The sequence below is a fragment of the Salmo salar genome, chromosome ssa14, assembly GCF_905237065.1.
Source record: "Salmo salar chromosome ssa14, Ssal_v3.1, whole genome shotgun sequence".
NCBI lineage: Eukaryota > Metazoa > Chordata > Actinopteri > Salmoniformes > Salmonidae > Salmo > Salmo salar.
The window spans coordinates 34,966,850-34,980,801 of record NC_059455.1 but is presented as its reverse complement, the minus strand read 5'-3'; the positions used below and the strand labels follow the sequence as shown (position 1 = coordinate 34,980,801).

General features: G+C 43.1%; 2 protein-coding genes across 2 annotated transcripts in view; one reads left to right on the top strand and one right to left on the bottom strand.

Moving 5' to 3' along the window:
- The window catches only part of LOC106569431 (NEDD8), a 45,553-nt gene extending 36,649 nt beyond the window's left edge, over positions 1-8,904 (bottom strand). Inside the window, exon 1 of the mRNA XM_014140784.2 lies at positions 8,736-8,904. Within this exon, the coding sequence (XP_013996259.1) occupies positions 8,736-8,753 (18 nt within the window). The 5' untranslated portion in view covers positions 8,754-8,904. The remainder of the gene's footprint in view (positions 1-8,735) is intronic.
- A 164-nt stretch (positions 8,905-9,068) lies between these two features.
- On the top strand, positions 9,069-11,751 carry LOC106569433 (uncharacterized). The gene is made up of 11 exons (XM_014140786.1): positions 9,069-9,227; positions 9,354-9,538; positions 9,615-9,718; positions 9,993-10,084; positions 10,244-10,424; positions 10,668-10,773; positions 10,850-10,938; positions 11,018-11,109; positions 11,231-11,338; positions 11,452-11,493; positions 11,592-11,751. Exons 1-10 carry the CDS (start codon positions 9,164-9,166, stop codon positions 11,466-11,468), a joined length of 1,038 nt encoding a protein of 345 aa, XP_013996261.1. The 5' UTR covers positions 9,069-9,163; the 3' UTR covers positions 11,469-11,493; positions 11,592-11,751.
- The last annotated feature ends 2,201 nt before the right edge of the window (positions 11,752-13,952 follow it).

The window sequence follows — 13,952 nt, the reverse complement described above, 5'->3', positions numbered from 1 at the left end:
TGGTTGTCAAAATGCTATGATCCTGATGAGCTGTACCCTAAATCCAGTAGTGCGGAGCCGGTATCTACACAAAATAGCCAAGAGGTGACCATCTGGTTGTAAGAAGATGATCACAATGTGAGTGCTCAGTGTTTTGCGACTTTGTTCTGGACTACCCAGTGTCCTTTTTACTCTTGAACTGTAACACTTTCTTCTCTTGGCATAATTAGTTTGCTAATGATAGTCACAGCAGGTGTTCATGCAATGGTAAAGCTATTTGAAAGATTGTCATAAGTGAACCTGGTTATTGTTGGCTATACTTTTTCAGCAGTAGCCCACCCCAAGATCAAATTGACACAAGCCAAGTTTAGAGCTTGTAGGTGGCTGATGGCCATGCTTAGGTAACAATCCAGGAAAATGGCAGCAGTTTACATTTTAGTTCAAATGTAATTATTTTATTTTTTTAAGCAAGTGCCCATCAGGGGAATTTACCCCAAAGATTATGCCTTGGTTTCAGTGCCTTTCATACATCACCTGCAAAAATGCGTACCTTTCTAACGCTTATGTTCAGTTTAACTAGACTAAGGCAAGATTTAAAATCCCAGCAGTTCAAGATTAAACTGTTTCCATCAGTTTAATATTTTTGGCACATTCATTGGAATATAACTGATTAAACATTTCATAACACTGGCATTTCCCCTCTGACAGGTCACAAATGAATCCCACCCCAGTTAAATTTCAGCATAGCTCATGAGCCCAGTATTTGCACTGTATCCGGTAACAGAACAAGCGTCACGGGTTTCGTTCTGCCTTTGCTTTTTTTTTTTTTTTTGCCTTGTCCTCCAGGAACCTCTTGTGGGGTGACGATGTCGACTGTAGCTGACTTGGCATTTTCCTTGGCCTGGGGGCGACTCCAATATGGCCACTGTTTGTAGACCTGGTACTTTTGAACAGGAACTCATGACTATTGGTTCAATTATAATGGGCTCCCGAGTGGCGCAGCGGTCTAAGGCACTGCATTTCAGTGCGAGAGGCGTCACTAGACCCTGGTTCAACCGGCCGTGATTGGGAGTCCCGTAGGGTGGCGCACAATTTGGCCCAGCGTTGTTAGGGTTTGGCCGGGTAGGTGGTCATTGTAAATAAGAATTTGTTCTCTACTGACTTGCCTAGTTAAATAAAATACACTGCTACTATATTTCCTAAAATGTGTGCTGACGTTTCCCTTTCTTACCAACATTTGGAGGAAGGTCACTGGAGACCTGTGGGGTGGAAGTTGTGGCAGGGGTAGAGGTCATGGTGGGTGTGAAGCCTTCAGCTTGAGCCAGACTGGTTGCTTGTGGGATATACGGATGGCTAATCCTGGGTGCCGCTACATAAAACTGTTAAAACCAGTCTATGCCTGCCAACTGCCTTTCCTTATTCAATGTGTTTTGGATTCCCATCCTCTCCGCCAGGTCAAAAGTAAGTTTTCGGACATCCCAGGGCTCTTTCCATTTTTGGGGTATGACACACCAGGTCTCATTCTAAAGAACCAATGAAAGACTGGTTACCCACCCAAATGGCCGTGGCCTGGGATTTGACCTGCTTGTCTCAGTGGCACCTCAGGGTTTTGGGTGGCACATTAAAAGCCCGGGCAGCTGCCTTAATGCCCTGCCTATGTTCAATAGCATTCAGGGCACAACGAAGCGCCTCTTCGCCATAGCCTCACAATCAGATATTTTCTTGTTAACTCATCTAAAAATAAACCAGAATTATCTTAGGAACGGTGGAGAACTGAACCTATTCTGACCCTAACCCCTATTCCTGCTAACTGGGGGATTAGCTGGCTATGATAGACATATTATGCTAACTAGCTGGCTAGCATTTATTTCACCTCAGACTTTCTGCTGGTGAGGTTGCTAGCTAGCTAACTTGGCTAGCCAGTGCCTAAATTACAGCTAGAAACAAATGATCAACCATAAAGAGATATCTTGCCGCATTGGTGTGGCAGGCGGATTCCTGCCCTCAACATACTAAGCTAACGTATTACTACTTTACTAAAAAAACAATCAAAATGCTTCTCTTTAAACAAATGGATGATTTATCTTAAGGCTTCCTTACATGTATGTATCTAACTTCATTGGAATATATCTGCAACTTTTTCTAAATTATAAATAATTAAACTCAATTGTTTTGATGGAATGACTTCAAAAATGTTGAAACAGAGGACATTTGTAGTTGATCAAGAATAGCGGCAGCCAGAGGAACTGTTGATTTTTGTTGTTGTTGTTGTGAGTTACAGGGGGGAGGGCACGTCTTACCCCAGGGTGCGTCTCGCCCCATAGTACCCTATATCCCAGTTGATTTGATGTTGAATTTACAACACTTCTAAGCGATGAGTAAGAAATGGGAAAGTTCCAATTCCAAACAAGCTTAAGTCTCTTTCTGTACCTGTTCAAATACTCTGGAAATGCAGTATTGCTTTCTTCCTTCCATGAGATCACTAGCTATTCCATTACTTTTCCAGTGATTTTTTTGTTTAAAAAAATTACATTTAGAAAGTTGACATAAACAAATAGTCTCGACAATAGAATTTCCTGCTACGGTGCGTTTTCAAAAAATTGCTAAAAATGCGAATTAATACATTTGAGACAGCCTGTATGCACTGCCACCTATCTGTTTCATGTCTCAGGTAGCCCTCGAAAGCCAGCATGGACAGAATGCAATAATTGTCTCATGCCATATTATAATTGCACTCCTCTAGATCTGAAAAAATTGAACGGTGAAACTTGCATCCATCCAGTCAACCATAAAAGCAAGCCAAAGCAATTCAGGCATTCTTGAAAGTCTGGACAATCCTTGTCCTGCAAATAAAACATTTTATAGCAGAAAAAAATGATTTTGCAAGCAGTAGGCATTTCTAAATAAATGCAGTGGAACTTTATAGTTAGACCTGCTGGATGATGTTCTACCTTCAGAATTATTTGTGAATTTGTGTAAACAGGCAGCCCAATTCTGGTCTTTTCCCACTCATTGGCCTTTTGCTCAATCAGATCAGATTTTGGGCAAAAGATCAGAATTGGGATGCTTGTGTAAACGCAGCCATAGAAACCACAATCAGTTTTATTGGCACAAGATTAAGGGTGTGTTCCTCTGACCAGGCTTTGCTGAGGCATGCCAGATCTTACAACGCCTGGATAAGTATCAGCTAACCACATATGTTATAGCAATCTGGTTCCTGACACACTCATTGGTTGATGCATGTACTGTCTGAGCAAGGGATCGCAACCTAATGCTGTGTTCACTAACCAAGTGGTAATTCACCATATATGACTGGGAAGATTCCACTTGAACGGGCCTCCAACTGGTAATTACTAGTGGGAAACTTGTCTATCATCCTGAGCTCCCACATGCTGACCTCTGATGTCATCTACTATGAAAATTACCTCGATAATTGCATTTTCTTCAGGTAAATGCAACAACAAAACATTACTTATAAAAAGCAATCTATTAATATGGTTTTTGAACACTATAGTTTGTTTACAAGCATGATAGCTGTACTTTTAGTTTATTGTTTATGCAGCTTGTTCGCCATTAGCCAATCGGCATTTCTCAACGAGTTCAAAGCACGGGAATGCATCCAACTAGTTACGACTTCACAACTGGTAAATTCACATCTCCCACTTGGTTACAAATGCAGCATAAGTATCTGATAATTCATTGCAAGATTGGAATGAGTTCATACTAATGATTTCCAGATCAGTGATTGATTGCCTGTGTAACAGGAGTAAAATATACTTTATGTATTTCACCGAAAATCCCTCATATTTATTTTAATTTATTATTTTAAGGTTATTTTAAGATGTATTACATTACTTTCAAGAGTGAATTATTTTATTGTATTTCTTTTCTAAATTGTGTTAATGCTGTGATGTCATCAACGGGAGCCATGCTCTTACTCCTCAGTTTGCTCAGAGCGTGAGGAGGAGAGGCAAATATACTTGTATGGAGTCCAGACTGCAGCAGTAACTTTTGCCTTGTATTTGTATCCATTCCATGCAGTCATTGAAAGAGAGACAACCGGCTGAATTGTGTCCAAAGCCTTATCTTCCACCTACACCTTACCAGAACACAATGCAGAAAGGTACCGGTGCAGAACCGGTTACATTGGTGCCGTGACCCAGATCAGCGTGGATCATTGTGAATCGTCGTTGATCAACACCAGCTTGGTCGCCGGGAGTTGCTATGCTATAAATAGGTTGGAAGTGAAATCTCTTATACACGCAAGGGGGAAAAAAGCTAATGTTTTGTTAGGTATATCTCTTAGATTAACTGATTCATTTGAAATTGTTCATACATATTTCATTTTATTTGTGTATATTGATAGTGAATATGACTTATATTGTTGGAAAAGGAGAACGTGTCTTCGGTGATGAGCTTGAACTGGTTCTTGGGAGAGGGAGGTTTTCCAGGGAGTTGCCTCAGACCCCAGCTAGAACTATAGATGTAGATTCACCAAAGTTTTGCTCTACTCGGGTGCCTAACGACACACCCTCAGCTCCTGTAATTATGTCTAGTGACACTCACTCAGATAGTTCAGAGGTGGCCAGTCCTGACTTGGGAAATCTTATCACACAACTCGCCCATCAGATAGGACAGTCTATATCAGCTCAAATTAGGAAGGAAGGTGAGAGGAAGGAGGATAGCGGCGCACATGCTCAGAGCTCCAGTGCAGGCCAGACATTCGCTGACACACCCTCCCTTAATTTATTCGGTATGAACTTGGTCATGCAGTCAGACGTGAGAGAGCCTCTATGTTTCAGAGGGGATGGGTCTGACAAGTACTCAGTACATGAATGGGAGGAACTCATGGACGTTTACCTGAGAAAGAGGGGTGTGCCGGTCATAGAACAGTCGCAGGAGATCATGTCCAAGCTTATGGGGAGAGCTAGAGACGTCATAAAGATAACACTCCGCAGCAATACATCTCTGAAACCTCACGAGAACCCCAAAGTGATAATAGATATACTGAAACAACATTTCAGTGAGTTGACATATTCATCCATGCCTCTTGCCGATCTTTATAACACTTTGCCAGTACTAGGAGAAAATTGCCATGGAGGACTGGATCCGGTTGAACAAGGCATTAGATGTGGCCGACGAGTGTTTGAGGAGGCAGGGTCGGAGCACCGAGGACTCCAGCCGAGAGGTAATGATGATGTTTGTGAAACACTGCCCAGATCCTTCTCTTTCTGCAGATTTAAAGTTCAAAAAAGCTGATAGGTGGACAGCAGCTGAGATACAAGAACGTCTAGATAAGTATTAGTCTGAAATGAAAGCCCAAATGTTGACCAGGTCAAAGCACCCTGCTGCTGTGAGACAGGTGGTCACACATGTCCAGATGCCTGTACTTGAAGATGAAGTGACATCTTGTCCAGTGTCTCCTAACCAGAGTGAGGTAATTGTCGTGCTATAAATTCTCAGACAACCCAAAGATTCCTTGATGCCCTTCCAGACTCCCTCTGCCTACCCAAGGACGTCAGAGGACAAAAAACAGTTAACCACCTAACCGAGGAACTCAATTTAACCTTGCGCAATACCCTAGATGCAGTTGCACCCCTAAAAACTAAAAACATTTGTCATAAGAAACTAGCTCCCTGGTATACAGAAAATACACGAGCTCTGAAGCAAGCTTACAGAAAATTGGAACGGAAATGGCGCCACACCAAACTGGAAGTCTTCCGACTAGCTTGGAAAGACAGTACCGTGCAGTATCGAAGAGCCCTCACTGCTGCTCGATCATCCTATTTTTCCAACTTAATTGAGGAAAATAAGAACAATCCGAAATTTCTTTTTGATACTGTCGCAAAGTTAACTAAAAAGCAGCATTCCCCAAGAGAGGATGGCTCTCACTTCAGCAGTGATGAATTCATGAACTTCTTTGAGGAAAAGATCATGATCATTAGAAAGCAAATTACAGACTCCTCCTTAAATCTGAGTATTCCTCCAAAGCTCCGTTGTCCTGAGTCTGCACAACCCTGCCAGGACCTAGGATCAAGGGAGACACTAAAGTGCTTTAGTACTATATCTCTTGACACAATGATGGAAATAATCATGGCCTCTAAACCTTCAAGCTGCATACTGGACCCTATTGCAACTAAACTACTGAAAGAGCTGCTTTCTGTGCTTGGCCCTCCTATGTTGAACATAATAAACGGCTCTCTATCCACCGGATGTGTACCAAGCTCACTAAAAGTGGCAGTAATAAAGCCTCTCTTGAAAAAGCCGAATCTTGACCCAGAAATTATAAAAAACTATCGGCCTATATCGAATCTTCCATTCCTCTCAAAAAAATTTGAAAAAGCTGTTGCGCAGCAACTCACTGCCTTCCTGAAGACAAACAATGTATACGAAACGCTTCAGTCTGGTTTTAGACCCCATCATAGCACTGAGACTGCACTTGTGAAGGTGGTAAATTACCTTTTAATGACGTCAGACCGAGGCTCTGCATCTGTCCTCGTGCTCCTAGATCTTAGTGCTGCTTTTGATACCATCGATCACCACATTCTTTTGGAGAGATTGGAAACCCAAATTGGTCTACATGGACAAGTTCTGGCCTGGTTTAGATCTTATCTGTCGGAAAGATATCAGTTTGTCTCTGTGAATGGTTTGTCCTCTGACAAATCAATTGTAAATGTCGGTGTTCCTCAAGGTTCCGTTTTAGCACCACTATTGTTTTCACTATATATTTTACCTCTTGGGGATGTCATTCGAAAACATAATGTTACATTTCACTGCTATGCGGACGACACACAGCTGTACATTTCAATGAAACATGGTGAAGCCCCAAAATTGCCCTCGCTAGAAGCCTGTGTTTCAGACATAAAGAAGTGGATGGCTGCAGACTTTCTACTTTTAAACTCGGACAAAACAGAGATGCTTGTTCTAGGTCCCAAGAAACAAAGAGATCTTCTGTTGAATCTGACAATCAATCTGGATGGTTGTACAGTCGTCTCAAATAAAACTGTGAAGGACCTCGGCGTTACTCTGGACCCTGATCTCTCTTTTGAAGAACATATCAAGACTGTTTCAAGGACAGCTTTTTTCCATCTACGTAACATTGCAAAAATCAGAAACTTTCTGTCCAAAAATGATGCAGAAAAATGTATCCATGCTTTTGTTACTTCTAGGCTGGACTACTGCAATGCTCTACTTTCCGGCTACCCGGATAAAGCACTAAAGAAACTTCAGTTAGTGCTAAATACGGCTGCTAGAATCCTGACTAGAACCAAAAAAATGTATCATATTACTCCAGTGCTAGCCTCTCTACACTGGCTTCCTGTTAAGGCAAGGGCTGATTTCAAGGTTTTACTGCTAACCTACAAAGCATTACATGGGCTTGCTCCTACCTATCTTTCCGATTTGGTCCTGCCGTACATACCCACACGTACGCTACGGTCACAAGACGCAGGCCTCCTAATTGTCCCTAGAATTTCTAAGCAAACGGCTGGAGGTAGGGCTTTCTCCTATAGAGCTCCATTTTTATGGAATGGTCTGCCTACCCATGTGAGAGACGTAGACTCAGTCTCAACCTTTAAGTCTTTACTGAAGACACATCTCTTCAGTAGGTCCTATGATTAAGTATAGTCTGGCCCAGGGGTGTGAAGGTGAACGGAAAGGCTGGAGCAACGAACCGCCCTTGCTGTCTCTGCCTTGCCGGTTCCCCTCTCTCCACTGGAATTCTCTGCCTCTAACCCTATTACAGGGGCTGAGTCACTGCCTTACTGGTGTTCTTCCATGCCGTCCATGGGAGGGGTACGTCACTTGAGTGGGTTGAGTCACTGACGTGGTCTTCCTGTCTGGGTTGGTGCCCCCCCCTCCCCCCTTGGGTTGTGCCGTGGCGGAGATCTTTGTGGGCTATACTCGGCCTTGTCTTAGGACAGTAAGTTGGTGGTTGGAGACATCCCTCTAGTGGTGTGGGGGCTGTGCTTTGGCAAAGTGGGTGGGGTTATATCCTGCCTGTTTGGCCCTGTCCGGGGGTATCATCGGATGGGGCCACAGTGTCTTCTGATCCCTCCTGTCTCAGCCTCCAGTATTTATGCTGCAGTAGTTTATGTGTCGGGGGCTAGGGTCAGTCTGTTACATCTGGAGTATTTCTCTTGTCTTATCCGGTGTCCTGTGTGAATTTAAATATGCTCTCTCTAATTCTCTCTTTCTCTCTTTCTTTCTTTCTTTCTTTCTTTCTTTCTCTCGGAGGACCTGAGCCCTAGGACCATGCCTCAGGACTACCTGGCATGATGACTCCTTGCTGTCCCCAGTCCACCTGGCCGTGCTGCTGCTCCAGTTTCAACTGTTCTGCCTGCGGCTATGGAACCCTGACCTGTTCACCGGACGTGCTTGTTGCACCCTCGACAACTACTATGATTATTATTATTTGACCATGCTGGTCATTTATGAACATTTTAACATCTTGACCATGTTCTGTTATAATATCCACCCGGCACAGCCAGAAGAGGACTGGCCACCCCTCATAGCCTGGTTCCTCTCTAGGTTTCTTCCTAGGTTTTTTGGCCTTTCTAGGGAGTTTTTCCTAGGGAGTTTTTCCTAGCCACCGTGCCTCTTTCACATGCATTGCTTGCTGTTTGGGGTTTTAGGCTGGGTTTCTGTACAGCACTTTGAGATATCAGCTGATGTACGAAGGGCTATATAAATACATTTGATTTGATTTGATTATGTAAACTAGCGGACTTGGCCACCAATTAAATAGCTGGTCTTACCTTAACCTTGATCAGCATTTTGACTGTCGCATAAAATACGCTTTAAATCGATGTAAAAAAATACCTAATCCACACTTAGTGTGGTACTGTCAAATTGAGCAAACCAGATTGTTCAATCTTTTTGATTCAACTTTATTTCCTGTGTAAGTCACTATTCCGTCCGTCCATCGTGTTTTGTGAGACATAGGTTCCGCTTTGCAGACTACTTTATGGGGAAAAGATGTGACTATTACAATTTTTACTTTTAAAACCCATAAAAATTCAAGGATGTTTTCAGACCAGGAAATACCAAAACTGATGACGTTGGTAAGTTTTTAGGTCTATAATTATCGCTCCTTGACCTCTCACAGGTGTTCAGAATTAAGATGATTAGGATCAATTGGTCCATAAATATTTGTAGTTTGTAGGCACTCCTAGATCATTCAGTCATGTCTCTCCTTTGGCAATGTGCAATTGTTTTGGCTGTTGTAGCAGCAAGCGCTGCCAATGAAGGTACGTCTAATAATGAACGCATAATATGATTACGCAGCGCTGAGACCATGTTAACTTGAATAGGCTACTTATCGCATGCTGACCCTTGAGATGTGAATGATGACATTATCAAATTTATATTTTTAGATTTTAATGTGGATTGTGAGAAACACTCCATTAAAGTGACATGGAAGGTCAGTCCAGAGCTGGTTGAAAATGCTGCCCGTCTTTTCCTTGGACACTGTGTTCCGTCCACATTTTCTGTTCTACCCACGGGAGAAGGGATGGCGACATTCCACTACAACCTCAATGGCTGTGCCATCAAGAAACGGGTAATGTCTGACTCTTGACCCAATGTATGCCATTTTGAATCCTGTGACGACTAATGCTTCTCCTTCTGTTCCCTAGGTGACTGGCAAAAAACACATCTATTCAACCAACCTGACTTACAGACCTGACCGAAAGCCCAAACCTGCTGCTATTAGTCACCATATTAAGTGTGTTTACATAAGGTAACCATCTATGCCAGGGGTACTCAACTCTTACCCTAAGAGGTCTGGCGCCTGCTGTCTTTCGGTTCTACTTTATCATTAATTGCACACACCTGGTGTCCCAGGTCTAAATCAGTCCCTGACTAGAGGGGAATGACTAACAAAATGCAGTGGAACTGAGTTGCGTTTTAGGGCTCTATTGGGTGTAGTGTACTGTAGCTATGGTGTTGGAATCAAATCTTCCTAAGCCTTCGCCACCTTCATTATTAAACCAAACATTCCCCCTTGTTTGTAGACCTGAGGGGTGGATTCCCCCATTCCTTATCCCTGCCTATGGTAGTGCTGAGGGTCATGGAGGATTGGTTTTCCACATGGCACTCCTCAATGGTGAGTGACTCATACAACATCAATTATTGTAAGAATATGTTCAGTCAACTTACCTGGTAAAGAAATTCCTAGCAGAGGACACTGCCCAAAGCTAGTTGAAACCTGTGGCTGTACAGTACGTATGAGCATTGCGCCCCTTCCCCTCTCTGTTGCATGTAGAAGACCTTACTGGTCTGGCTAAGACCAGCCTGTTTCCCCTGGGCTCTTTCATCCCCATCTGGGCAGCAGTGGATCAGAAGGACCATCAGCCCTTGCTGCTGCTCTTGGAGGAGTGTGTGGCGGCCACAACACCAGAACTGCAGTCTGCGAGCCTGGTGTACCCCATCATCACCAACAAGGGGTATGTACCAGACCTGGCTATGGCCATGTTTTGGTTTTTGACTGCCTAGCACTACACAGCCTACTCAAATGACCAACTCGTCATCAAGCTTTGATTATTTGAATCTGCAGTGTAGTGCTAGGGCGAAAGCCAAAATGTGCACTGGGGGGATTCATCCCATTAAAGTATGGAATACATTTTAAAGTTAGATTATTTGCTGGATGGAAGTTCTGTTTGTCTGCTCATTGCACAATGCATTTTCAGTTGCCTTGCTGATGGGAAGACGGGGAACTCCAGGTTCCTGCCTAGGTACCACTCGTCTGCTATTCTGCTTTACCTGCAGTCCTTCAAGTTTGCCCTAGGCGAGGAAGTGAGTGGACCACAAGTTCTCGGTATGACTGGGTTGTTTTCATACTGTAGCTCTTGACTGTTCTCTTTCACCCCAGGTGTATATTCATTGTAAGCTTGTTGCATGGGACCCTGAGGTTTTTGATATAGAAAAGAAGGCCTGCCACTACATTAAAGAGACTGGAGAGTAAGTATTGGTCACATTCTTTAACATTGGACCATAATGACGTTAGTGCCAATGCAACAGCCAACTTTTTTATTCATAGATGGGAGCTGCTGGATGACCCGTCTCAAAGTGACCTCTGCAAGTGCTGTGACTCGAGTTGCAAGCCTCGGTTGAAGAGGGGTGTGGATTCAGGTATTTTGAGGCACTTCATTTCAAGCCTGAATGAACTGTTTAGTTCCATATTCATTTGAGCTGATCACTCTTGAGTTTCTGATGGGAATGCAGCTTGAAGTAATTCATTTTTTTTTCTCAGGACCCCAGGGCCTGGTTCAAAACTCTGTTCTTGGACCGCTCACAATAGTGGAATACTCTGAAACCCGGATCCCCAGTGAATTTGTAAAATATCCTACTGTAAAACAAGGTTGGTGATTTTGGCATTGAAGACTATAGTTTACATTTAGAAATGTATCAGATTTGATGCCAAATGAACTTGAACCTGTAACCTACTCATCTGTCATTGTGTTCTGTGTTCAGTTGACTGGTTGGTGTAATGGTCTGGAACACTTTGCTTGTCAGGTGTGTGTGTGTGTGCTGGTTATTGGCGGTCATTTTACTGTAACATCCCCCAACGGCAATGAGATGCATGTTACTAACAATTCTTCAACCTGTTACAGGGATGGCTGTCTTTTCTGTCTCCACAGCCATCTAATTGTTGGTGGCCTGAAGGGTGTGCATCACAGTACATTTAGAGAAGTGGTGGAAACTACAACCCAGTATGGATTTGAAGTCCTTTGACTTTAGCATGTTTCAATAAAATGAGTACTTTACAATGGTTTTTGTCTCTAATGGTTGTCAAAATGCTATGATCCTGATGAGCTGTACCCTAAATCCAGTAGTGCGGAGCCGGTATCTACACAAAATAGCCAAGAGGTGACCATCTGGTTGTAAGAAGATGATCACAATGTGAGTGCTCAGTGTTTTGCGACTTTGTTCTGGACTACCCAGTGTCCTTTTTACTCTTGAACTGTAACACTTTCTTCTCTTGGCATAATTAGTTTGCTAATGATAGTCACAGCAGGTGTTCATGCAATGGTAAAGCTATTTGAAAGATTGTCATAAGTGAACCTGGTTATTGTTGGCTATACTTTTTCAGCAGTAGCCCACCCCAAGATCAAATTGACACAAGCCAAGTTTAGAGCTTGTAGGTGGCTGATGGCCATGCTTAGGTAACAATCCAGGAAAATGGCAGCAGTTTACATTTTAGTTCAAATGTAATTATTTTATTTTTTAAGCAAGTGCCCATCAGGGGAATTTACCCCAAAGATTATGCCTTGGTTTCAGTGCCTTTCATACATCACCTGCAAAAATGCGTACCTTTCTAACGCTTATGTTCAGTTTAACTAGACTAAGGCAAGATTTAAAATCCCAGCAGTTCAAGATTAAACTGTTTCCATCAGTTTAATATTTTTGGCACATTCATTGGAATATAACTGATTAAACATTTCATAACACTGGCATTTCCCCTCTGACAGGTCACAAATGAATCCCACCCCAGTTAAATTTCAGCATAGCTCATGAGCCCAGTATTTGCACTGTATCCGGTAACAGAACAAGCGTCACGGGTTTCGTTCTGCCTTTGCTTTTTTTTTTTTTTTTTTTTGCCTTGTCCTCCAGGAACCTCTTGTGGGGTGACGATGTCGACTGTAGCTGACTTGGCATTTTCCTTGGCCTGGGGGGCGACTCCAATATGGCCACTGTTTGTAGACCTGGTACTTTTGAACAGGAACTCATGACTATTGGTTCAATTATAATGGGCTCCCGAGTGGCGCAGCGGTCTAAGGCACTGCATTTCAGTGCGAGAGGCGTCACTAGACCCTGGTTCAACCGGCCGTGATTGGGAGTCCCGTAGGGTGGCGCACAATTTGGCCCAGCGTTGTTAGGGTTTGGCCGGGGTAGGTGGTCATTGTAAATAAGAATTTGTTCTCTACTGACTTGCCTAGTTAAATAAAATACACTGCTACTATATTTCCTAAAATGTGTGCTGACGTTTCCCTTTCTTACCAACATTTGGAGGAAGGTCACTGGAGACCTGTGGGGTGGAAGTTGTGGCAGGGGTAGAGGTCATGGTGGGTGTGAAGCCTTCAGCTTGAGCCAGACTGGTTGCTTGTGGGATATACGGATGGCTAATCCTGGGTGCCGCTACATAAAACTGTTAAAACCAGTCTATGCCTGCCAACTGCCTTTCCTTATTCAATGTGTTTTGGATTCCCATCCTCTCCGCCAGGTCAAAAGTAAGTTTTCGGACATCCCAGGGCTCTTTCCATTTTTGGGGTATGACACACCAGGTCTCATTCTAAAGAACCAATGAAAGACTGGTTACCCACCCAAATGGCCGTGGCCTGGGATTTGACCTGCTTGTCTCAGTGGCACCTCAGGGTTTTGGGTGGCACATTAAAAGCCCGGGCAGCTGCCTTAATGCCCTGCCTATGTTCAATAGCATTCAGGGCACAACGAAGCGCCTCTTCGCCATAGCCTCACAATCAGATATTTTCTTGTTAACTCATCTAAAAATAAACCAGAATTATCTTAGGAACGGTGGAGAACTGAACCTATTCTGACCCTAACCCCTATTCCTGCTAACTGGGGGATTAGCTGGCTATGATAGACATATTATGCTAACTAGCTGGCTAGCATTTATTTCACCTCAGACTTTCTGCTGGTGAGGTTGCTAGCTAGCTAACTTGGCTAGCCAGTGCCTAAATTACAGCTAGAAACAAATGATCAACCATAAGAGATATCTTGCCGCATTGGTGTGGCAGGCGGATTCCTGCCCTCAACATACTAAGCTAACGTATTACTACTTTACTAAAAAAACAATCAAAATGCTTCTCTTTAAACAAATGGATGATTTATCTTAAGGCTTCCTTACATGTATGTATCTAACTTCATTGGAATATATCTGCAACTTTTTCTAAATTATAAATAATTAAACTCAATTGTTTTGATGGAATGACTTCAAAAATGTTGAAACAGAG